The sequence below is a fragment of the Pezoporus flaviventris genome, unplaced genomic scaffold (genome assembly GCF_033815535.1).
Source record: "Pezoporus flaviventris isolate CSIRO_AGI_PZ_B2104156 unplaced genomic scaffold, CSIRO_AGI_Pfla_v1 ptg000063l, whole genome shotgun sequence".
NCBI classification, from domain to species: domain Eukaryota; kingdom Metazoa; phylum Chordata; class Aves; order Psittaciformes; family Psittacidae; genus Pezoporus; species Pezoporus flaviventris.
The window spans coordinates 10,888,603-10,912,919 of NW_026892611.1; the positions used below are offsets into that span (position 1 = coordinate 10,888,603).

A 24,317-nucleotide genomic window follows, 5' to 3' on the forward strand; every position below is an offset into this window, starting at 1 on the left:
CTGGGGTCCAGACCCGCTGCTCCTCAGTCCCTCAGCCCCGGGGAGCGGCGGTCCTCTCGCACAGGCCTCCTGCTGCCTCACCACCCCAGGGCTTCCTCCCATTCTGCTGCTGCCAATGCCCACATTCCACCCTAGCTTTTCCTTGGTTCCCTTCCATGTGGAGGGATGGAGTTTTGGGTGGCTAAGAAAGGGCAGGTTGGCGTGTCGGTGGGGCTTATCTGGTGCTCACCATGTGTAGGTGATGCCCAGCAAGAGCTTTTTGTCCTGGCACACTGTTGTGGGAGGAGGCATTGGGTGTTTTAATTTTGGCTCTTCTACGCAGGCTATCTATGATGTAGTTCCTAGAAGTTCAGCTCACCCCCCTGGCTGCGGTAAGCACATGAGAACAGGACAGGGGCAGGAGATGGGTGGGTTGTCTTCTGCAGTGTGATTGCAGAAGAAAGTACCTGTTGGGCTCTTGGTTCTGGGACGCTCCATTCCACGTGGTCACTGGCACATCATGCTCCTTCTGGAGCTTCCTTTCAAAACCACAGCTTGTGCTACGTTTTGGCAATAGAATCCCCACACCTGCAGTCACACAAAGCCCACCAAGCGCATCCGATGGAATGAAAAACATCTCCTCTATTAACAGGAGGCAAAAGTGCACAACGGGTGCTCTGGGGCATCCCCAGGTCTCGGGGAGCAACCGCTACTTCCTCTTGCTTTTCTTCTTGCTTTCGATCAAGTCCAGCCCTTGCTTCTTGATGGCTTCTCTGGTGAGGACAAGGCCACTGTGGTTGTCAGGGATATCAAAATCGTCTGGAGGAGAGAGCGGAGAGGAGCGGGCTGGGGAGGGTCTGTGGGGCTGCCTCTGCTGTGCCTGTGTCCCCAGGAGGAGCCGGCAGCTCCCATAGGAGGAGGCCACTGGCAGAGCCAAGCCCTGGCTGTGAAGAAGATTCACAGCCAAGTGGTTCTGAAGACGAGGCTCTCCCCGCTTGCACCACAGCATCCCCCCTTGCTCCTGTGGTGCTTCTACGCTCCCCAAGCCACCATCTGCCTCCAGTCTCCCACATGCACACAGAAAACCAGCACTATGCTCAAAGGCCTGGAGCCAAGCGCGGTCAGCCCCAACGCCTGCAGCAACTCCTGGGTTGGGCTCTGCTGGGACAGTGGGAGATGGGCAAGGACAGCCAGAAATGCCAGGAGGCAGGGGCTGGCTGGGGCAGTTGCCGTGGGATGTGTCCCCTTTCCTACCTTGGAGCCCCACGCCCGTGTCCTCCAAGGAAACTTTCCGGTTCCGTGGATCGGCCATGAGGGTTTCCTCCAGCAGCTGCCTGACCTTCACAAAAGTCTGTGAAAGAGAGGCTGTGTTCATAGCTGAAGGGGAGGCGGGTGTTACAAGCAAAGGGGTGCCCAAGCTCCATGTGCCCCTGGTAGGGAACACCCCACAGAGCCCGGGGCCACCTGGGCCTGAGCTGCTCCGTGGCTCTTCCCTCGAGCACCTCCATCCTCCAGCTGGGAGGATGGCTTGGCACGGGCCACCCGGGAAAGCCTGTGCGGGTCCCCAAAGAGCGCAGCAGGGATGGAGCCGCCGTGCACCTCATCATCCTCGCTGTGGCTGGAGGGGGGCAGGTCAGCCACCCGCTGCACCAGGTACTGCAGCTTCTGCTCACACTGCCGGAGCTTCTCGTCCACTGCCAGGGCCTTGACAGGATGCTCCTGGAGTCAGAGAGGGAACAGCCTTGGTGGGGAGAACGAGCCCCTTGGGGTGATGGTCGCTGCACCAAGTGTCACCACACGGTGCCGTTGCAGCACCAAGCAGAGCCTGGGCTCTGCTCAGCCCAGCGTTGGGCGGGTACCTGGCCAGGCACGGTGATGCCCCGCAGCCGGACGAAGAGGTTGTCAAGTGCGTTTTCAAAGTCCAGCAGCGTCTCCTGGCTCCTCAGCAGCTGGGCTCGCCCCTGTTCCAGCCGAGCCTCTTCCCGCTGCAGCCTCGTCCTCAGCTCCTCCACCAGCCCCCTGGAGCCAACCACGGTCACATCCATACAACGGCACAGGGGTGCAGACACCCCAAAGCTGTTGCAAAAGCTGCTGCCCAGCTTCTCCCCTGCCCCCAAGCGCAGAGCAGAGATGCTGCCTGCAACTCAACCCCACGCTGCTGCTGCTCCCACTTCCCATGCCAGGCAAGGAGCAAGGCTCCTCCTGCTGCCAGCGCAGGAGCTTTGCGTGCTCTGCCAGCACCAGAGCTGGGGCAGCACTCTGCTCAGAAAGCCTCCCAGTGCGGGAGGGGTGGGCAGCCGCAGGGTGACAAAGGAAGGGCTGCCCTCTTGGGACACCTGCCATGCACGTGTCCCCCTGCCCCTAAGGGTGCCGGCCCCTTTGGCATGAGTGTCCGGAGGCCAGCAGCACCTGCTTGTGTCTGGGGGCCGGCGAAACTTCAGCTCATCGCGCTGCATCTCCAGCTCCTTCACTGCCTTCTCCAGCTCCTGCTTCTTCTCCTTGCACCTTGTGAGGTACTGCTCCATTTCCAGCAGGGACTTCTGCTGTGCCTGGAGCCTGATGGGGATGTCCTGGCCGGGGGAGAGCACAGGGACTCAGCCCAGGGCACTCCTGCAGGGTACAGGATCTGGGCCGTGCTCCTGGGGAGGTTTCTGCACCAGGAACCACAGGAAGCACTGCAAGTTCATGGCGTGGAGCAAAGCAGTTCCAGCCCTGCCTGTACAAGAGGGGCCCTGGGGGGCTCTGGGGACAGAGGAGAGCAGATAACCCTGCCATGGAACAAGGTGAGCAGACAAGGCTCAGCTCCCTGGGGCTGGAGCAGCCCCAGCTTCTACCAGAGATGGCTTTTCACCTCACCCAGAGGCGGGAGCACTGCACCACATCCTTGGCCTCCTCTATCTTCTCCCTCACGTAGGCCTCCCGCTGCAGCTGGTACTTGGTGGCCTCCAGTTTGGCAGCTGCGGTGGAAAGGTTGTGGCAGGGAAGGATGCCTGCGGCTGCGCCTGCATCCCCCACCTGCACCCTGACAGGCACTCACCCACCACTGGGTCCTCTGCGGGCAGGCTCAGGAAGTCCCTGCTGAGGTCATGCTTGGCTTGCTGCAAGGATGTTCATCGTCACCCCTGAGCTGCTGGCACCCTGGGGGAGCTGGCCCTGCAGCCCCTCACCCATGGCAGGCTGGGCACTGATGCCCGCCCTATGCCGGCAACCCTGAATGTGCCGGGGTCCCCCAGCTCACCGTTTTCAGAGCCCTTTCTTTTGCTTCCTTGAGCCAGCCTCCGTCTCTGGGCTCTTTCTGAGCAGCCTGGGTGCGGAGCCTGAGCTCCCTCTCTGCAAGGACCTGGGTTTTCGTCCTGACCATGCGCTCCTGGAGCAGAGCAGAAGAGAAGTGGCTCCCAAAGCTCCAGCGGACCTCTGTGAGCTTCTAAGCCTGGCATGGCCAGCATCAAAAATGCCACCCCCTACCCCCTGTAAACAGCCTGGGAAGGAAAGTGAGCAAGGCCAGCTAGAGAATGGAGAACGCCACCTTCCCCGTGGCCAGGGCTTCAGGCAGCTGTCCCCAGCTCAGGGCAGCCCGGCCCAAGAGCCAGACACAGGAGGAGCTATGGAGGCATCTGGGTGCTGCGGCGAAGCCAAGCTCAGTCTTGCTTTTTCTTGAAGGAAGGAAGACTCAGCAGCACGGCCGTCTGGTGCCATGTGTGGGCTCTGGAGGGCAGGAAAGCACCCTGAGGTGCCCTGGACGATGGTCTCACCTCGGCTCCACGAGCAGCTCTGAGCCCACGCGAGGCCATGAGCTCCATGTCCTCCACCTCCCTATGCTGCAGCTCGGCCGTCTCACTCAGGAGGTCCAGGTGCAGAGGCAGGTGGGCCAGCTCCTGGGACACGGGGAGCCAGAGCCCACTGAGTCCCAGGGGTGCCCTGTGCTGGGACAGAAGGTGGAGGGGAGCAGGAGGACCTCCTGCAGGAGGGTGTCCCACCAGCACAGCCCCTTGGGCCCTTCAGTGCCTTTGCAGGGGGAGCGGGTGAGACAACGGCACGGTGAGGATGAGCTCACCTTCCTCAGGGCATCCCGCACCGCCACGTACAGGGCAGTCACCTTCTGCCCAGCGCGGACTTTTGTTTGCATCTTCTCTATGTTGCCCTCCAGGGTACGAACCACCTGGGGCAGAGAAGGTTGGAGACAAGGGGTGAGCCCATCTACTGAGACCAGTGCCCACCCAGGGGGGCAGGGTTGACTGAAACCCCCCACGGGTGCTGCCACCCCAGGGAGGGGCCCTGGCACCTGTGCCTGCTGCTGCTTTTCGGCCCTCTGGACATCCTGCAGCTGCTGCAGCCGCCTCTGCAGCCGCTCCTTGGCCCGGCTCCGCTGCTCCACCTGGTACAGCAGCATGTTGCATGTGTTCACCTGGCGACAGACTTCAGCCCGGAGCTTCTCCCGGGCCACCTGCATGGGATGTGAGCATTTGCCAGGCTGGAGGCAGGGCTCGCTGGGCGCCCACGGGAGAAGGGGTCCTGCCTGCAAAACTCATTGCCAAGGTAGAGCTGGGGATGCTGGGACCTGCTCGCTCCCTTGGCGGGACAGGAGCTCTGCTGGGGCAAAGGACCTGCTCAGGGAGCTAGGGGAGGACACTGATGGGTCCTGCAGTGCAAAGGGTCCCACGGGACCGCTCATGGACGCCCCGTGTCTCACTGCACCAGCCCCGCGGGGCTGTCCTGGTGCTGGCACCAGCTGCCTGTTCCCTCCAACCGCTCCTTCTGAGCATCCCCTGAACCCCAGCCCACTGCCAGCAGCCTGGCCCCGCTGGACTCTGCTATTACCTCCAACGGCTTACTGGCCAAAGCAATGCCCAAGGGCTGCTCCGCTCCGCAAGCCTCAGCGATGGTGAGCTCATGCTGTGGGCAGAAGAAGGGCAGAGAACACATCACTGCCAGCCTGGGGATGGTCCCAGCCTCCTGCTGCCCTGCACTCCCTGCTCCTGGACAGGACCAGTGGAGAAGCTAGCTCTGCACGTCCAGCAGAGTCACAGTCACGGAGGCAGCAAATGGGACCTGCCGGTACCTTGCGGGCAAGGCCCAGGACATAGATATCCTCCTGCACCGCCTCTCGCAGCTGGGGCAGCCGCTCCACGTTCTGCGTGAACTTCTCTTCCTGTGGCTTGCTGTACAAGTTCCTTGCTTGCCCTGCAGGACATTGAGGAGCTGTTGGTACCATGCAGGATGATGCGGGGACCAAAAGCCCCCTACTTGGCCCAGCCCATAACGCAAAGCCAACGGGGCAGCACCTTGCAAGGCTATGCTGGCACGCATCTCACGGATGCGCTTGCTGAGGTTCGTCTTCTGGCCCAGCATGATGCCGCTGCTCCTGCCTCGGCTCTCCAGCCCCGCTGTGTACGCAGCAGCCACTGCAGTTCTACTGCCCGCTGCAAGGGTCACAGAGCTGTGGCCAAGCCAACGGAGCTGAGCAACCTACGTCCTCATAATTGTCGCAGGGCTGTAACCACAACATGGAGCTGAGCTCCCTACGCCCTGGGAACTGTTGCCGGGCCGTAACCACAGCAACGGAGCAAGAGCAGCCTCTTGCTGCCTGGACATGTCCCTTTGGAAAGGTCAGCTCATTGGTCAGGAAACAGCCGCGCAGGGAGTTACGCTCCTGTTGACACGGGCAAGAACCAACCAGCTCTCAATACTGATTATTTATTCGGATGCTCACCGTATGCTCTTGCTCACCTACAAACGGGACACGAAATGCAAGCACGTACACTTGTTTGTTGGTCAATACCATCAAGATCCCACTACCAGAGAGCTGCAGAAAAAGACTTTGGAGGAAATGGCCTTCCCAGCACTAAGCTTGTACTTCAGCCGAGATCAAGCTTCTGTAATGCGGGGTCTTTTACCTACAGCCATCCTGTTGTGCTAAGGGGGTTAAGAAATACCCTCTGAGGCTCTTACTCAGCATCTCCTTTGCAGATTTATAAATGGCATGTTAGCGCTAATAGCCAGTGACAAGCTAAATTCCGACACGATTATCTCTAGTGCTTCATCAAGCCTGCATGAAGAAGTGGTCGCTTGAAAGACAAGCAGGGAAGGGTTTGTACACCCAAGGAATCTCCCCAGTCTGGCCATGCATGTAGAGATCTCCACACGGAGGCCACGTCCACGTGCCAAATACAGGAATTACGCCCCTAACCTTTCCGAGGCAAAATTTAAACACGTAGATTACATTGGGGGCAAGAGAAAGCATTTTAAATCGGATAAAGTGGTTCATGAATCTCCGTTTCACTGTCCCTCAGCAAAACTCGGCTTCGACAACGGCAGCGGGGAACTGAGCCCTTAACTTTTTACAGTGCTTTTTAGAAAAGCGGGGAATTGAGCCTGAGACTCTAAAGCAGCTAGCAGGTCTAGTGGCTGTAGGGAAGGCTAAGAGATTTTTTTTGCAGATCCTAATACAATATTTGAGGAGAGTGAGTGGCAAAAGTTTGGTGATGAACTATTTGACTCAGTGCTTAATGATTATAAAAAGGCAAAGAAACTCGGTAAACCACGGAGGGAAGTAATGAACTGTATAAAAAGATACAAGGCAGAAAAGAAAACTGCTGCGGTAGCAACGGAGAAACTAGGAACAGACGTCCCCGGTCGGCTGAAACCGGGGGAAGATTACAACTCGTTCCCCCCCACCCCAACTCGCGGGAGCACAGGGTTTCCCCCCCCCCTTTTCTCCCCCTCCATCAGAAGGTGCCGCGGAGGAGGTGTAACCCCCTGCTCCCCCACCACCCCAGTTCCGAAAGCAGGGACTTTGAAAAGGACAGAGAAAGTATATTAGAAGGTACACGCATGATAAAAGTCGAGGAATCCGAAAGAAAGAGGGCGGTGCCTCGGCGCCGGACCGATTGCGGCGCCATTTTGAAGCACGCAGTAGAAAATAGGGATCATGCGCGAGCGGGAGATTTAAAGGAACCGCGAGCCTCTCCAGCCCACTATGCCCCAGAGTGAAAAGATTTTTAACTCAGTCACGGAGGAGCCAGGTCTGCAGATGGCCACATACCGAACGAGAGACATCTGATAAGAAAGACACAGCTGCGAGCAACGGAGACCCCGAGTTCGGCGCAGGATCAGCCCCCGAATCCCCTGAATCCGAGCCAGATTTATATCCTCTGCTTCCAGACCCTGACTCTTCATCTCCCGGGTCGGTCTGCTCAGACTTACTGGCCCTGGAGACGCTCTGTTGTAACAATGGGTAACCAAAGAGGTGAACATTACTGGGGAATTTTCTGCAATGGGCATCTTGGCATATCCTGTGTTTACTACACAGCAGGGGGCTAAAGAGTGGGAAGCTCTTGATCTCAAAATAGTTAAGGAGGCCTGACAAACGGTGACCACGTATGCGTTAAAATCCTCTTATACTCAAGCTGTATATGTTATGATTTTTTCTTGCAATTGACAGGGAGAGCCCATACAGTTTCTCTGTGATACTCATGTACTAGAAGTTGGTAAATATAAGTATGTCCAGGTTTCTATCAACCCTTGGAGACCTCTGTAGATACTGCTAGCCACTTGTTCCAGCACAGGCTGGCCACCTGTGTCGGAACGAGTGTGCATTTTGGTCGGTATAAAAGCCCAAGCCTCATACGATGTGGGGGAGGCGGAGCCTCTGCGGGGACCCCCGCTAAGGTTGAGCCTGCCACCTCTCACTGCAATGATGCTTCTCCTTCTCGGAGCTGGTTTGCTGTTAGTCTCCACAGGGTCCTTGTGCCACGTTCTGTACGTGGGACTGTAGTGGGAGTAATGATGGCTTTTGCAGGGACTAAAAAAAAAAAAAAAAAAGAAAAGAAAAGAGGGGGAGAGAGAGAGAGTAATGATGCTGCACTTAACCTGTCTAACCTGTCTACTTCTCAAGAACTGAAGAACTGATAACCTGGGGGAGGGGGTATATTTGTGTCCTCCTGCCTACAGGTCCATGGTGACTGCCTGCAAAGTTTGTCAAGCCTTGCCATGAGCTGGACAGACGAATGGATAAACCTGATGCCTCAGCTACAGGAGCTGACCGTGAATACCCCAAGCAGACTGAGATAGAGGAAGAGAAAAACGAATGACTGCAAAACATCACTTGGGGGCAACTGAAAAGTAACATCCTGAATATGTGTGCTTGTAAAGTAGTTATTATTAGAGGTTGTGATTTTGTGTATAAAACCACCTGTATTTACTAGCTAGTTGCTAATAAGAAACTGCACCTTGTATTGTATAGATTTGTCACTTGTAAAAGAGATGTTAGAGTATGGAAATTTGCAGTAGCTGCTAGAAAATGCTAAGGCAAAAGCTAGAAAAATTTTAATACAATGGTAGTGTTATAAAGGAGGTGATGGAACAAATTAAGGGGGGGGAGAATTCCACTGGTAAGAAATTTCTTTGGCTAGTCCTTCACTGCCATCAGCATCTTCGACATGCTGCTGCACCCTGTAATAGTTACTCTGCTAATGTAAATTTATGTATGCCTTGCTGTAGTAGCGACTTGTTACTGGAGAAAACAAAAGGGGGAAGATGTGGAGACACTGTTCTCACAGGAGAATGGGTAATTGGTACATAAACTTTGAATGGTCCTGAAAGATACCGCGGGGCCGTGGGAGGCCCGAGGAAGCTTAAGCAAGCAAGATAAGAGGCTGGAATTCACCAAGCTAATGAGAACTGTGGACTGTTGGCAAGCTTTCAGGGTTCTCACACCTGTGTTTAACCGATTATATGTTAGTCACTGAGGGTCTTCAAAACATGGATCCAATCATAATATGCCAAATCACTGTAAGTGCTTCAGCTCAACTAAGCAGACTGGGTTGCTGAGTTGCTAAGCAGACAATTCTACATCGAAGGCAATTCCTGATTTGTTTTAATGTTGACTCTGTAAGACATGCAACACTGCAGAACCTTTTGTTGTTGGAACAGGGACATGGATGTGAAGAGTTTGATGGAATGTGTTGTATGAGTCTCTGATTATGCTAATTCGATGTACGCACAGCTGAGAACCCTGGCTCAGCTTACCCAGCAATAGGAAATGAGCAATATCCTAAGAATAACTAGATGGTTGTCTTCACGGGGCATTACAGGTTGAGTCAAACACTGTTTAAAAGTATTGCACTTATGTATCCTTGTTAGGTTAATCATCGTAGCTATTAGGCTTGTTTATAGTTGTGTGATAAAACAGGTGAACAGAATAACCCATAATGCCTTGCTTGCACAAAGAAAAAGGGGGGAATTGTTGCAGAATGACTCTTAAGAGCAGGACCATAGAGTTCTGGAGGACTGTGCAAGCAAGGCAGGGGGTGGCCCCCACAGGTGGCCGGAGACCGGACCTGGGAGGAGAATGTGGAGGAAGCTGTGGGGGCTAACCAATACTGTTATGCCAAGAAGGAGTGGCTGAATACCACTCCTATATATGTGTGAACTGCGTCACAAATAAACTAGAAGTTGCTTATCACCCGTATTGGGTTGGCCTGTCTGCTTCTCCTCGCCGCTTACATCTGGGCTCCTCTCGGATCTCCCTGAGCCATTCCTCATGGATGCCAATGACCGCCCCACTGTGGTGGGGGGGACAGTGTGCCCAGCTGGGGTCCAGACCCGCTGCTCCTCAGTCCCTCAGCCCCGGGGAGCGGCGGTCCTCTCGCACAGGCCTCCTGCTGCCTCACCACCCCAGGGCTTCCTCCCATTCTGCTGCTGCCAATGCCCACATTCCACCCTAGCTTTTCCTTGGTTCCCTTCCATGTGGAGGGATGGAGTTTTGGGTGGCTAAGAAAGGGCAGGTTGGCGTGTCGGTGGGGCTTATCTGGTGCTCACCATGTGTAGGTGATGCCCAGCAAGAGCTTTTTGTCCTGGCACACTGTTGTGGGAGGAGGCATTGGGTGTTTTAATTTTGGCTCTTCTATGCAGGCTATCTATGATGTAGTTCCTAGAAGTTCAGCTCACCCCCCTGGCTGCGGTAAGCACATGAGAACAGGACAGGGGCAGGAGATGGGTGGGTTGTCTTCTGCAGTGTGATTGCAGAAGAAAGTACCTGCTGGGCTCTTGGTTCTGGGACGCTCCATTCCACGTGGTCACTGGCACATCATGCTCCTTCTGGAGCTTCCTTTCAAAACCACAGCTTGTGCTACGTTTTGGCAATAGAATCCCCACACCTGCAGTCACACAAAGCCCACCAAGCGCATCCGATGGAATGAAAAACATCTCCTCTATTAACAGGAGGCAAAAGTGCACAACGGGTGCTCTGGGGCATCCCCAGGTCTCGGGGAGCAACGGCTACTTCCTCTTGCTTTTCTTCTTGCTTTCGATCAAGTCCAGCCCTTGCTTCTTGATGGCTTCTCTGGTGAGGACAAGGCCACTGTGGTTGTCAGGGATATCAAAATCGTCTGGAGGAGAGAGCGGAGAGGAGCGGGCTGGGGAGGGTCTGTGGGGCTGCCTCTGCTGTGCCTGTGTCCCCAGGAGGAGCCGGCAGCTCCCATAGGAGGAGGCCACTGGCAGAGCCAAGCCCTGGCTGTGAAGAAGATTCACAGCCAAGTGGTTCTGAAGACGAGGCTCTCCCCGCTTGCACCACAGCATCCCCCCTTGCTCCTGTGGTGCTTCTACGCTCCCCAAGCCACCATCTGCCTCCAGTCTCCCACATGCACACAGAAAACCAGCACTATGCTCAAAGGCCTGGAGCCAAGCGCGGTCAGCCCCAACGCCTGCAGCAACTCCTGGGTTGGGCTCTGCTGGGACAGTGGGAGATGGGCAAGGACAGCCAGAAATGCCAGGAGGCAGGGGCTGGCTGGGGCAGTTGCCGTGGGATGTGTCCCCTTTCCTACCTTGGAGCCCCACGCCCGTGTCCTCCAAGGAAACCTTCCGGTTCCGTGGATCGGCCATGAGGGTTTCCTCCAGCAGCTGCCTGACCTTCACAAAAGTCTGTGAAAGAGAGGCTGTGTTCATAGCTGAAGGGGAGGCGGGTGTTACAAGCAAAGGGGTGCCCAAGCTCCATGTGCCCCTGGTAGGGAACACCCCACAGAGCCCGGGGCCACCTGGGCCTGAGCTGCTCCGTGGCTCTTCCCTCGAGCACCTCCATCCTCCAGCTGGGAGGATGGCTTGGCACGGGCCACCCGGGAAAGCCTGTGCGGGTCCCCAAAGAGCGCAGCAGGGATGGAGCCGCCGTGCACCTCATCATCCTCGCTGTGGCTGGAGGGGGGCAGGTCAGCCACCCGCTGCACCAGGTACTGCAGCTTCTGCTCACACTGCCGGAGCTTCTCGTCCACTGCCATGGCCTTGACAGGATGCTCCTGGAGTCAGAGAGGGAACAGCCTTGGTGGGGAGAACGAGCCCCTTGGGGTGATGGTCGCTGCACCAAGTGTCACCACACGGTGCCGTTGCAGCACCAAGCAGAGCCTGGGCTCTGCTCAGCCCAGCGTTGGGCGGGTACCTGGCCAGGCACGGTGATGCCCCGCAGCCGGACGAAGAGGTTGTCAAGTGCGTTTTCAAAGTCCAGCAGCGTCTCCTGGCTCCTCAGCAGCTGGGCTCGCCCCTGTTCCAGCCGAGCCTCTTCCCGCTGCAGCCTCGTCCTCAGCTCCTCCACCAGCCCCCTGGAGCCAACCACGGTCACATCCATACAACGGCACAGGGGTGCAGACACCCCAAAGCTGTTGCAAAAGCTGCTGCCCAGCTTCTCCCCTGCCCCCAAGCGCAGAGCAGAGATGCTGCCTGCAACTCAACCCCACGCTGCTGCTGCTCCCACTTCCCATGCCAGGCAAGGAGCAAGGCTCCTCCTGCTGCCAGCGCAGGAGCTTTGCGTGCTCTGCCAGCACCAGAGCTGGGGCAGCACTCTGCTCAGAAAGCCTCCCAGTGCGGGAGGGGTGGGCAGCCGCAGGGTGACAAAGGAAGGGCTGCCCTCTTGGGACACCTGCCATGCACGTGTCCCCCTGCCCCTAAGGGTGCCGGCCCCTTTGGCATGAGTGTCCGGAGGCCAGCAGCACCTGCTTGTGTCTGGGGGCCGGCGAAACTTCAGCTCATCGCGCTGCATCTCCAGCTCCTTCACTGCCTTCTCCAGCTCCTGCTTCTTCTCCTTGCACCTTGTGAGGTACTGCTCCATTTCCAGCAGGGACTTCTGCTGTGCCTGGAGCCTGATGGGGATGTCCTGGCCGGGGGAGAGCACAGGGACTCAGCCCAGGGCACTCCTGCAGGGTACAGGATCTGGGCCGTGCTCCTGGGGAGGTTTCTGCACCAGGAACCACAGGAAGCACTGCAAGTTCATGGCGTGGAGCAAAGCAGTTCCAGCCCTGCCTGTACAAGAGGGGCCCTGGGGGGCTCTGGGGACAGAGGAGAGCAGATAACCCTGCCATGGAACAAGGTGAGCAGACAAGGCTCAGCTCCCTGGGGCTGGAGCAGCCCCAGCTTCTACCAGAGATGGCTTTTCACCTCACCCAGAGGCGGGAGCACTGCACCACATCCTTGGCCTCCTCTATCTTCTCCCTCACGTAGGCCTCCCGCTGCAGCTGGTACTTGGTGGCCTCCAGTTTGGCAGCTGCGGTGGAAAGGTTGTGGCAGGGAAGGATGCCTGCGGCTGCGCCTGCATCCCCCCCCTGCACCCTGACAGGCACTCACCCACCACTGGGTCCTCTGCGGGCAGGCTCAGGAAGTCCCTGCTGAGGTCATGCTTGGCTTGCTGCAAGGATGTTCATCGTCACCCCTGAGCTGCTGGCACCCTGGGGGAGCTGGCCCTGCAGCCCCTCACCCATGGCAGGCTGGGCACTGATGCCCGCCCTATGCCGGCAACCCTGAATGTGCCGGGGTCCCCCAGCTCACCGTTTTCAGAGCCCTTTCTTTTGCTTCCTTGAGCCAGCCTCCGTCTCTGGGCTCTTTCTGAGCAGCCTGGGTGCGGAGCCTGAGCTCCCTCTCTGCAAGGACCTGGGTTTTCGTCCTGACCATGCGCTCCTGGAGCAGAGCAGAAGAGAAGTGGCTCCCAAAGCTCCAGCGGACCTCTGTGAGCTTCTAAGCCTGGCATGGCCAGCATCAAAAATGCCACCCCCTACCCCCTGTAAACAGCCTGGGAAGGAAAGTGAGCAAGGCCAGCTAGAGAATGGAGAACGCCACCTTCCCCGTGGCCAGGGCTTCAGGCAGCTGTCCCCAGCTCAGGGCAGCCCGGCCCAAGAGCCAGACACAGGAGGAGCTATGGAGGCATCTGGGTGCTGCGGGGAAGCCAAGCTCAGTCTTGCTTTTTCTTGAAGGAAGGAAGACTCAGCAGCACGGCCATCTGGTGCCATGTGTGGGCTCTGGAGGGCAGGAAAGCACCCTGAGGTGCCCTGGACGATGGTCTCACCTCGGCTCCACGAGCAGCTCTGAGCCCACGCGAGGCCATGAGCTCCATGTCCTCCACCTCCCTATGCTGCAGCTCGGCCGTCTCACTCAGGAGGTCCAGGTGCAGAGGCAGGTGGGCCAGCTCCTGGGACACGGGGAGCCAGAGCCCACTGAGTCCCAGGGGTGCCCTGTGCTGGGACAGAAGGTGGAGGGGAGCAGGAGGACCTCCTGCAGGAGGGTGTCCCACCAGCACAGCCCCTTGGGCCCTTCAGTGCCTTTGCAGGGGGAGCGGGTGAGACAACGGCACGGTGAGGATGAGCTCACCTTCCTCAGGGCATCCCGCACCGCCACGTACAGGGCAGTCACCTTCTGCCCAGCGCGGACTTTTGTTTGCATCTTCTCTATGTTGCCCTCCAGGGTACGAACCACCTGGGGCAGAGAAGGTTGGAGACAAGGGGTGAGCCCATCTACTGAGACCAGTGCCCACCCAGGGGGGCAGGGTTGACTGAAACCCCCCACGGGTGCTGCCACCCCAGGGAGGGGCCCTGGCACCTGTGCCTGCTGCTGCTTTTCGGCCCTCTGGACATCCTGCAGCTGCTGCAGCCGCCTCTGCAGCCGCTCCTTGGCCCGGCTCCGCTGCTCCACCTGGTACAGCAGCATGTTGCATGTGTTCACCTGGCGACAGACTTCAGCCCGGAGCTTCTCCCGGGCCACCTGCATGGGATGTGAGCATTTGCCAGGCTGGAGGCAGGGCTCGCTGGGCGCCCACGGGAGAAGGGGTCCTGCCTGCAAAACTCATTGCCAAGGTAGAGCTGGGGATGCTGGGACCTGCTCGCTCCCTTGGCGGGACAGGAGCTCTGCTGGGGCAAAGGACCTGCTCAGGGAGCTAGGGAAGGACACTGATGGGTCCTGCAGTGCAAAGGGTCCCACGGGACCGCTCATGGACGCCCCGTGTCTCACTGCACCAGCCCTGCGGGGCTGTCCTGGTGCTGGCACCAGCTGCCTGTTCCCTCCAACCGCTCCTTCTGAGCATCCCCTGAACCCCAGCCCACTGCCAGCAGCCTGGCCCCGCTGGACTCTGCTATTACCTCCAACGGCTTACTGGCCAAAGCAATGCCCAAGGGCTGCTCCGCTCCGCAAGCCTCAGCGATGGTGAGCTCATGCTGTGGGCAGAAGAAGGGCAGAGAACACATCACTGCCAGCCTGGGGATGGTCCCAGCCTCCTGCTGCCCTGCACTCCCTGCTCCTGGACAGGACCAGTGGAGAAGCTAGCTCTGCACGTCCAGCAGAGTCACAGTCACGGAGGCAGCAAATGGGACCTGCCGGTACCTTGCGGGCAAGGCCCAGGACATAGATATCCTCCTGCACCGCCTCTCGCAGCTGGGGCAGCCGCTCCACGTTCTGCGTGAACTTCTCTTCCTGTGGCTTGCTGTACAAGTTCCTTGCTTGCCCTGCAGGACATTGAGGAGCTGTTGGTACCATGCAGGATGATGCGGGGACCAAAAGCCCCCTACTTGGCCCAGCCCATAACGCAAAGCCAACGGGGCAGCACCTTGCAAGGCTATGCTGGCACGCATCTCACGGATGCGCTTGCTGAGGTTCGTCTTCTGGCCCAGCATGATGCCGCTGCTCCTGCCTCGGCTCTCCAGCCCCGCTGTGTACGCAGCAGCCACTGCAGTTCTACTGCCCGCTGCAAGGGTCACAGAGCTGTGGCCAAGCCAACGGAGCTGAGCAACCTACGTCCTCATAATTGTCGCAGGGCTGTAACCACAACATGGAGCTGAGCTCCCTACGCCCTGGGAACTGTTGCCGGGCCGTAACCACAGCAACGGAGCAAGAGCAGCCTCTTGCTGCCTGGACATGTCCCTTTGGAAAGGTCAGCTCATTGGTCAGGAAACAGCCGCGCAGGGAGTTACGCTCCTGTTGACACGGGCAAGAACCAACCAGCTCTCAATACTGATTATTTATTCGGATGCTCACCGTATGCTCTTGCTCACCTACAAACGGGACACGAAATGCAAGCACGTACACTTGTTTGTTGGTCAATACCATCAAGATCCCACTACCAGAGAGCTGCAGAAAAAGACTTTGGAGGAAATGGCCTTCCCAGCACTAAGCTTGTACTTCAGCCGAGATCAAGCTTCTGTAATGCGGGGTCTTTTACCTACAGCCATCCTGTTGTGCTAAGGGGGTTAAGAAATACCCTCTGAGGCTCTTACTCAGCATCTCCTTTGCAGATTTAGAAATGGCATGTTAGCGCTAATAGCCAGTGACAAGCTAAATTCCGACACGATTATCTCTAGTGCTTCATCAAGCCTGCATGAAGAAGTGGTCGCTTGAAAGACAAGCAGGGAAGGGTTTGTACACCCAAGGAATCTCCCCAGTCTGGCCATGCATGTAGAGATCTCCACACGGAGGCCACGTCCACGTGCCAAATACAGGAATTACGCCCCTAACCTTTCCGAGGCAAAATTTAAACACGTAGATTACATTGGGGGCAAGAGAAAGCATTTTAAATCGGATAAAGTGGTTCATGAATCTCCGTTTCACTGTCCCTCAGCAAAACTCGGCTTCGACAACGGCAGCGGGGAACTGAGCCCTTAACTTTTTACAGTGCTTTTTAGAAAAGCGGGGAATTGAGCCTGAGACTCTAAAGCAGCTAGCAGGTCTAGTGGCTGTAGGGAAGGCTAAGAGATTTTTTTTGCAGATCCTAATACAATATTTGAGGAGAGTGAGTGGCAAAAGTTTGGTGATGAACTATTTGACTCAGTGCTTAATGATTATAAAAAGGCAAAGAAACTCGGTAAACCACGGAGGGAAGTAATGAACTGTATAAAAAGATACAAGGCAGAAAAGAAAACTGCTGCGGTAGCAACGGAGAAACTAGGAACAGACGTCCCCGGTCGGCTGAAACCGGGGGAAGATTACAACTCGTTCCCCCCCACCCCAACTCGCGGGAGCACAGGGTTTCCCCCCCCCCTTTTCTCCCCCTCCATCAGAAGGTGCCGCGGAGGAGGTGTAACCCCCTGCTCCCCCACCACCCCAGTTCCGAAAGCAGGGACTTTGAAAAGGACAGAGAAAGTATATTAGAAGGTACACGCATGATAAAAGTCGAGGAATCCGAAAGAAAGAGGGCGGTGCCTCGGCGCCGGACCGATTGCGGCGCCATTTTGAAGCACGCAGTAGAAAATAGGGATCATGCGCGAGCGGGAGATTTAAAGGAACCGCGAGCCTCTCCAGCCCACTATGCCCCAGAGTGAAAAGATTTTTAACTCAGTCACGGAGGAGCCAGGTCTGCAGATGGCCACATACCGAACGAGAGACATCTGATAAGAAAGACACAGCTGCGAGCAACGGAGACCCCGAGTTCGGCGCAGGATCAGCCCCCGAATCCCCTGAATCCGAGCCAGATTTATATCCTCTGCTTCCAGACCCTGACTCTTCATCTCCCGGGTCGGTCTGCTCAGACTTACTGGCCCTGGAGACGCTCTGTTGTAACAATGGGTAACCAAAGAGGTGAACATTACTGGGGAATTTTCTGCAATGGGCATCTTGGCATATCCTGTGTTTACTACACAGCAGGGGGCTAAAGAGTGGGAAGCTCTTGATCTCAAAATAGTTAAGGAGGCCTGACAAACGGTGACCACGTATGCGTTAAAATCCTCTTATACTCAAGCTGTATATGTTATGATTTTTTCTTGCAATTGACAGGGAGAGCCCATACAGTTTCTCTGTGATACTCATGTACTAGAAGTTGGTAAATATAAGTATGTCCAGGTTTCTATCAACCCTTGGAGACCTCTGTAGATACTGCTAGCCACTTGTTCCAGCACAGGCTGGCCACCTGTGTCGGAACGAGTGTGCATTTTGGTCAGTATAAAAGCCCAAGCCTCATACGATGTGGGGGAGGCGGAGCCTCTGCGGGGACCCCCGCTAAGGTTGAGCCTGCCACCTCTCACTGCAATGATGCTTCTCCTTCTCGGAGCTGGTTTGCTGTTAGTCTCCACAGGGTCCTTGTGCCACGTTCTGTACGTGGGACTGTAGTGGGAGTAATGATGGCTTTTGCAGGGACTAAAAAAAAAAAAAAAAAAAAAAGAAAAGAGGGGGAGAGAGAGAGAGTAATGATGCTGCACTTAACCTGTCTAACCTGTCTACTTCTCAAGAACTGAAGAACTGATAACCTGGGGGAGGGGGTATATTTGTGTCCTCCTGCCTACAGGTCCATGGTGACTGCCTGCAAAGTTTGTCAAGCCTTGCCATGAGCTGGACAGACGAATGGATAAACCTGATGCCTCAGCTACAGGAGCTGACCGTGAATACCCCAAGCAGACTGAGATAGAGGAAGAGAAAAACGAATGACTGCAAAACATCACTTGGGGGCAACTGAAAAGTAACATCCTGAATATGTGTGCTTGTAAAGTAGTTATTATTAGAGGTTGTGATTTTGTGTATAAAACCACCTGTATTTACTAGCTAGTTGCTAATAAGAAACTGCACCTTGTATTGTATAGATTTGTCACTTGTAAAAGAGATGTTAGAGTATGGAAATTTGCAGTAGCTGCTAGAAAATGCTAAGGCAAAAGCTAGAAAAATTTTAATACAATGGTAGTGTTATAAAGGAGGTGATGGAACAAATTAAGGGGGGGGAGAATTCCACTGGTAAGAAATTTCTTTGGCTAGTCCTTCACTGCCATCAGCATCTTCGACATGCTGCTGCACCCTGTAATAGTTACTCTGCTAATGTAAATTTATGTATGCCTTGCTGTAGTAGCGACTCGTTACTGGAGAAAACAAAAGGGGGAAGATGTGGAGACAGTGTTCTCACAGGAGAATGGGTAATTGGTACATAAACTTTGAATGGTCCTGAAAGATACCGCGGGGCCGTGGGAGGCCCGAGGAAGCTTAAGCAAGCAAGATAAGAGGCTGGAATTCACCAAGCTAATGAGAACTGTGGACTGTTGGCAAGCTTTCAGGGTTGAGTTCTCACACCTGTGTTTAACCGATTATATGTTAGTCACTGAGGGTCTTCAAAACATGGATCCAATCATAATATGCCAAATCACTGTAAGTGCTTCAGCTCAACTAAGCAGACTGGGTTGCTGAGTTGCTAAGCAGACAATTCTACATCGAAGGCAATTCCTGATTTGTTTTAATGTTGACTCTGTAAGACATGCAACACTGCAGAACCTTTTGTTGTTGGAACAGGGACATGGATGTGAAGAGTTTGATGGAATGTGTTGTATGAGTCTCTGATTATGCTAATTCGATGTACGCACAGCTGAGAACCCTGGCTCAGCTTACCCAGCAATAGGAAATGAGCAATATCCTAAGAATAACTAGATGGTTGTCTTCACGGGGCATTACAGGTTGAGTCAAACACTGTTTAAAAGTATTGCACTTATGTATCCTTGTTAGGTTAATCATCGTAGCTATTAGGCTTGTTTATAGTTGTGTGATAAAACAGGTGAACAGAATAACCCATAATGCCTTGCTTGCACAAAGAAAAAGGGGGGAATTGTTGCAGAATGACTCTTAAGAGCAGGACCATAGAGTTCTGGAGGACCGTGCAAGCAAGGCAGGGGGTGGCCCCCACAGGTGGCCGGAGACCGGACCTGGGAGGAGAATGTGGAGGAAGCTGTGGGGGCTAACCAATACTGTTATGCCAAGAAGGAGTGGCTGAATACCACTCCTATATATGTGTGAACTGCGTCACAAATAAACTAGAAGTTGCTTATCACCCGTATTGGGTTGGCCTGTCTGCTTCTCCTCGCCGCTTACATCTGGGCTCCTCTCGGATCTCCCTGAGCCATTCCTCATGGATGCCAATGACCGCCCCACTGTGGTGGGGGGGACAGTGTGCCCAGCTGGGGTCCAGACCCGCTGCTCCTCAGTCCCTCAGCCCCGGGGAGCGGCGGTCCTCTCGCACAGGCCTCCTGCTGCCTCACCACCCCAGGGCTTCCTCCCATTCTGCTGCTGCCAATGCCCACATTCCACCCTAGCTTTTCCTTGGTTCCCTTCCATGTGGAGGGATGGAGTTTTGGGTGGCTAAGAAAGGGCAGGTTGGCGTGTCGGTGGGGCTTATCTGGTGCTCACCATGTGTAGGTGATGCCCAGCAAGAGCTTTTTGTCCTGGCACACTGTTGTGGGAGGAGGCATTGGGTGTTTTAATTTTGGCTCTTCTATGCAGGCTATCTATGATGTAGTTCCTAGAAGTTCAGCTCACCCCCCTGGCTGCGGTAAGCACATGAGAACAGGACAGGGGCAGGAGATGGGTGGGTTGTCTTCTGCAGTGTGATTGCAGAAGAAAGTACCTGTTGGGCTCTTGGTTCTGGGACGCTCCATTCCACGTGGTCACTGGCACATCATGCTCCTTCTGGAGCTTCCTTTCAAAACCACAGCTTGTGCTACGTTTTGGCAATAGAATCCCCACACCTGCAGTCACACAAAGCCCACCAAGCGCATCCGATGGAATGAAAAACATCTCCTCTATTAACAGGAGGCAAAAGTGCACAACGGGTGCTCTGGGGCATCCCCAGGTCTCGGGGAGCAACGGCTACTTCCTCTTGCTTTTCTTCTTGCTTTCGATCAAGTCCAGCCCTTGCTTCTTGATGGCTTCTCTGGTGAGGACAAGGCCACTGTGGTTGTCAGGGATATCAAAATCGTCTGGAGGAGAGAGCGGAGAGGAGCGGGCTGGGGAGGGTCTGTGGGGCTGCCTCTGCTGTGCCTGTGTCCCCAGGAGGAGCCGGCAGCTCCCATAGGAGGAGGCCACTGGCAGAGCCAAGCCCTGGCTGTGAAGAAGATTCACAGCCAAGTGGTTCTGAAGACGAGGCTCTCCCCGCTTGCACCACAGCATCCCCCCTTGCTCCTGTGGTGCTTCTACGCTCCCCAAGCCACCATCTGCCTCCAGTCTCCCACATGCACACAGAAAACCAGCACTATGCTCAAAGGCCTGGAGCCAAGCGCGGTCAGCCCCAACGCCTGCAGCAACTCCTGGGTTGGGCTCTGCTGGGACAGTGGGAGATGGGCAAGGACAGCCAGAAATGCCAGGAGGCAGGGGCTGGCTGGGGCAGTTGCCGTGGGATGTGTCCCCTTTCCTACCTTGGAGCCCCACGCCCGTGTCCTCCAAGGAAACCTTCCGGTTCCGTGGATCGGCCATGAGGGTTTCCTCCAGCAGCTGCCTGACCTTCACAAAAGTCTGTGAAAGAGAGGCTGTGTTCATAGCTGAAGGGGAGGCGGGTGTTACAAGCAAAGGGGTGCCCAAGCTCCATGTGCCCCTGGTAGGGAACACCCCACAGAGCCCGGGGCCACCTGGGCCTGAGCTGCTCCGTGGCTCTTCCCTCGAGCACCTCCATCCTCCAGCTGGGAGGATGGCTTGGCACGGGCCACCCGGGAAAGCCTGTGCGGGTCCCCAAAGAGCGCAGCAGGGATGGAGCCGCCGTGCACCTCATCATCCTCGCTGTGGCTGGAGGGGGGCAGGTCAGCCACCCGCTGCACCAGGTACTGCAGCTTCTGCTCACACTGCCGGAGCTTCTCGTCCACTGCCATGGCCTTGACAGGATGCTCCTGGAGTCAGAGAGGGAACAGCCTTGGTGGGGAGAACGAGCCCCTTGGGGTGATGGTCGCTGCACCAAGTGTCACCACACGGTGCCGTTGCAGCACCAAGCAGAGCCTGGGCTCTGCTCAGCCCAGCGTTGGGCGGGTACCTGGCCAGGCACGGTGATGCCCCGCAGCCGGACGAAGAGGTTGTCAAGTGCGTTTTCAAAGTCCAGCAGCGTCTCCTGGCTCCTCAGCAGCTGGGCTCGCCCCTGTTCCAGCCGAGCCTCTTCCCGCTGCAGCCTCGTCCTCAGCTCCTCCACCAGCCCCCTGGAGCCAACCACGGTCACATCCATACAACGGCACAGGGGTGCAGACACCCCAAAGCTGTTGCAAAAGCTGCTGCCCAGCTTCTCCCCTGCCCCCAAGCGCAGAGCAGAGATGCTGCCTGCAACTCAACCCCACGCTGCTGCTGCTCCCACTTCCCATGCCAGGCAAGGAGCAAGGCTCCTCCTGCTGCCAGCGCAGGAGCTTTGCGTGCTCTGCCAGCACCAGAGCTGGGGCAGCACTCTGCTCAGAAAGCCTCCCAGTGCGGGAGGGGTGGGCAGCCGCAGGGTGACAAAGGAAGGGCTGCCCTCTTGGGACACCTGCCATGCACGTGTCCCCCTGCCCCTAAGGGTGCCGGCCCCTTTGGCATGAGTGTCCGGAGGCCAGCAGCACCTGCTTGTGTCTGGGGGCCGGCGAAACTTCAGCTCATCGCGCTGCATCTCCAGCTCCTTCACTGCCTTCTCCAGCTCCTGCTTCTTCTCCTTGCACCTTGTGAGGTACTGCTCCATTTCCAGCAGGGACTTCTGCTGTGCCTGGAGCCTGATGGGGATGTCCTGGCCGGGGGAGAGCACAGGGACTCAGCCCAGGGCACTCCTGCAGGGTACAGGATCTGGGCCGTGCTCCTGGGGAGGTTTCTGCACCAGGAACCACAGGAAGCACTGCAAGTTCATGGCGTGGAGCAAAGCAGTTCCAGCCCTGCCTGTACAAGAGGGGCCCTGGGGGGCTCTGGGGACAGAGGAGAGCAGATAACCCTGCCATGGAACAAGGTGAGCAGACAAGGCTCAGCTCCCTGGGGCTGGAGCAGCCCCAGCTTCTACCAGAGATGGCTTTTCACCTCACCCAGAGGCGGGAGCACTGCACCACATCCTTGGCCTCCTCTATCTTCTCCCTCACGTAGGCCTCCCGCTGCAGCTGGGACTTGGTGGCCTCCAGTTTGGCAGCTGCGGTGGAAAGGTTGTGGCAGGGAAGGATGCCTGCGGCTGCGCCTGCATCCCCCCCCTGCACCCTGACAGGCACTCACCCACCACTGGGTCCTCTGCGGGCAGGCTCAGGAAGTCCCTGCTGAGGTCATGCTTGGCTTGCTGCAAGGATGTTCATCGTCACCCCTGAGCTGCTGGCACCCTGGGGGAGCTGGCCCTGCAGCCCCTCACCCATGGCAGGCTGGGCACTGATGCCCGCCCTATGCCGGCAACCCTGAATGTGCCGGGGTCCCCCAGCTCACCGTTTTCAGAGCCCTTTCTTTTGCTTCCTTGAGCCAGCCTCCGTCTCTGGGCTCTTTCTGAGCAGCCTGGGTGCGGAGCCTGAGCTCCCTCTCTGCAAGGACCTGGGTTTTCGTCCTGACCATGCGCTCCTGGAGCAGAGCAGAAGAGAAGTGGCTCCCAAAGCTCCAGCGGACCTCTGTGAGCTTCTAAGCCTGGCATGGCCAGCATCAAAAATGCCACCCCCTACCCCCTGTAAACAGCCTGGGAAGGAAAGTGAGCAAGGCCAGCTAGAGAATGGAGAACGCCACCTTCCCCGTGGCCAGGGCTTCAGGCAGCTGTCCCCAGCTCAGGGCAGCCCGGCCCAAGAGCCAGACACAGGAGGAGCTATGGAGGCATCTGGGTGCTGCGGCGAAGCCAAGCTCAGTCTTGCTTTTTCTTGAAGGAAGGAAGACTCAGCAGCACGGCCGTCTGGTGCCATGTGTGGGCTCTGGAGGGCAGGAAAGCACCCTGAGGTGCCCTGGACGATGGTCTCACCTCGGCTCCACGAGCAGCTCTGAGCCCACGCGAGGCCATGAGCTCCATGTCCTCCACCTCCCTATGCTGCAGCTCGGCCGTCTCACTCAGGAGGTCCAGGTGCAGAGGCAGGTGGGCCAGCTCCTGGGACACGGGGAGCCAGAGCCCACTGAGTCCCAGGGGTGCCCTGTGCTGGGACAGAAGGTGGAGGGGAGCAGGAGGACCTCCTGCAGGAGGGTGTCCCACCAGCACAGCCCCTTGGGCCCTTCAGTGCCTTTGCAGGGGGAGCGGGTGAGACAACGGCACGGTGAGGATGAGCTCACCTTCCTCAGGGCATCCCGCACCGCCACGTACAGGGCAGTCACCTTCTGCCCAGCGCGGACTTTTGTTTGCATCTTCTCTATGTTGCCCTCCAGGGTACGAACCACCTGGGGCAGAGAAGGTTGGAGACAAGGGGTGAGCCCATCTACTGAGACCAGTGCCCACCCAGGGGGGCAGGGTTGACTGAAACCCCCCACGGGTGCTGCCACCCCAGGGAGGGGCCCTGGCACCTGTGCCTGCTGCTGCTTTTCGGCCCTCTGGACATCCTGCAGCTGCTGCAGCCGCCTCTGCAGCCGCTCCTTGGCCCGGCTCCGCTGCTCCACCTGGTACAGCAGCATGTTGCATGTGTTCACCTGGCGACAGACTTCAGCCCGGAGCTTCTCCCGGGCCACCTGCATGGGATGTGAGCATTTGCCAGGCTGGAGGCAGGGCTCGCTGGGCGCCCACGGGAGAAGGGGTCCTGCCTGCAAAACTCATTGCCAAGGTAGAGCTGGGGATGCTGGGACCTGCTCGCTCCCTTGGCGGGACAGGAGCTCTGCTGGGGCAAAGGACCTGCTCAGGGAGCTAGGGGAGGACACTGATGGGTCCTGCAGTGCAAAGGGTCCCACGGGACCGCTCATGGACGCCCCGTGTCTCACTGCACCAGCCCTGCGGGGCTGTCCTGGTGCTGGCACCAGCTGCCTGTTCCCTCCAACCGCTCCTTCTGAGCATCCCCTGAACCCCAGCCCACTGCCAGCAGCCTGGCCCCGCTGGACTCTGCTATTACCTCCAACGGCTTACTGGCCAAAGCAATGCCCAAGGGCTGCTCCGCTCCGCAAGCCTCAGCGATGGTGAGCTCATGCTGTGGGCAGAAGAAGGGCAGAGAACACATCACTGCCAGCCTGGGGATGGTCCCAGCCTCCTGCTGCCCTGCACTCCCTGCTCCTGGACAGGACCAGTGGAGAAGCTAGCTCTGCACGTCCAGCAGAGTCACAGTCACGGAGGCAGCAAATGGGACCTGCCGGTACCTTGCGGGCAAGGCCCAGGACATAGATATCCTCCTGCACCGCCTCTCGCAGCTGGGGCAGCCGCTCCACGTTCTGCGTGAACTTCTCTTCCTGTGGCTTGCTGTACAAGTTCCTTGCTTGCCCTGCAGGACATTGAG

At 57.1% G+C, this 24,317-nt stretch overlaps 3 protein-coding genes across 3 annotated transcripts; all 3 read right to left on the bottom strand.

Annotated features, from left to right (window-relative positions):
• Positions 1–688: 688 nt before the first annotated feature.
• Positions 689–5,328, bottom strand: LOC133278173 (coiled-coil domain-containing protein 183-like). The gene is made up of 14 exons (XM_061470698.1): positions 5,262–5,328; positions 5,039–5,160; positions 4,798–4,872; positions 4,262–4,423; positions 4,034–4,138; positions 3,732–3,854; positions 3,218–3,346; positions 3,017–3,077; positions 2,836–2,936; positions 2,485–2,549; positions 1,839–1,998; positions 1,579–1,698; positions 1,234–1,330; positions 689–798 (listed from the first exon to the last, which is right to left on the bottom strand). The coding sequence occupies exons 1-14, from the start codon at positions 5,326–5,328 to the stop codon at positions 689–691; spliced, it is 1,497 nt and encodes a 498-aa protein (XP_061326682.1).
• A 4,929-nt stretch (positions 5,329–10,257) lies between these two features.
• Positions 10,258–14,471, bottom strand: LOC133278174 (coiled-coil domain-containing protein 183-like). Its single transcript, XM_061470699.1, has 12 exons — positions 14,367–14,471; positions 13,831–13,992; positions 13,603–13,707; positions 13,301–13,423; positions 12,787–12,915; positions 12,586–12,646; positions 12,405–12,505; positions 11,889–12,118; positions 11,408–11,567; positions 11,148–11,267; positions 10,803–10,899; positions 10,258–10,367 (listed from the first exon to the last, which is right to left on the bottom strand). The coding sequence occupies exons 1-12, from the start codon at positions 14,469–14,471 to the stop codon at positions 10,258–10,260; spliced, it is 1,503 nt and encodes a 500-aa protein (XP_061326683.1).
• Positions 14,472–19,830: 5,359 nt separating this feature from the next.
• Positions 19,831–24,044, bottom strand: LOC133278175 (coiled-coil domain-containing protein 183-like). The gene is made up of 12 exons (XM_061470701.1): positions 23,940–24,044; positions 23,404–23,565; positions 23,176–23,280; positions 22,874–22,996; positions 22,360–22,488; positions 22,159–22,219; positions 21,978–22,078; positions 21,462–21,691; positions 20,981–21,140; positions 20,721–20,840; positions 20,376–20,472; positions 19,831–19,940 (listed from the first exon to the last, which is right to left on the bottom strand). Exons 1-12 carry the CDS (start codon positions 24,042–24,044, stop codon positions 19,831–19,833), a joined length of 1,503 nt encoding a protein of 500 aa, XP_061326685.1.
• Positions 24,045–24,317: the final 273 nt, after the last annotated feature.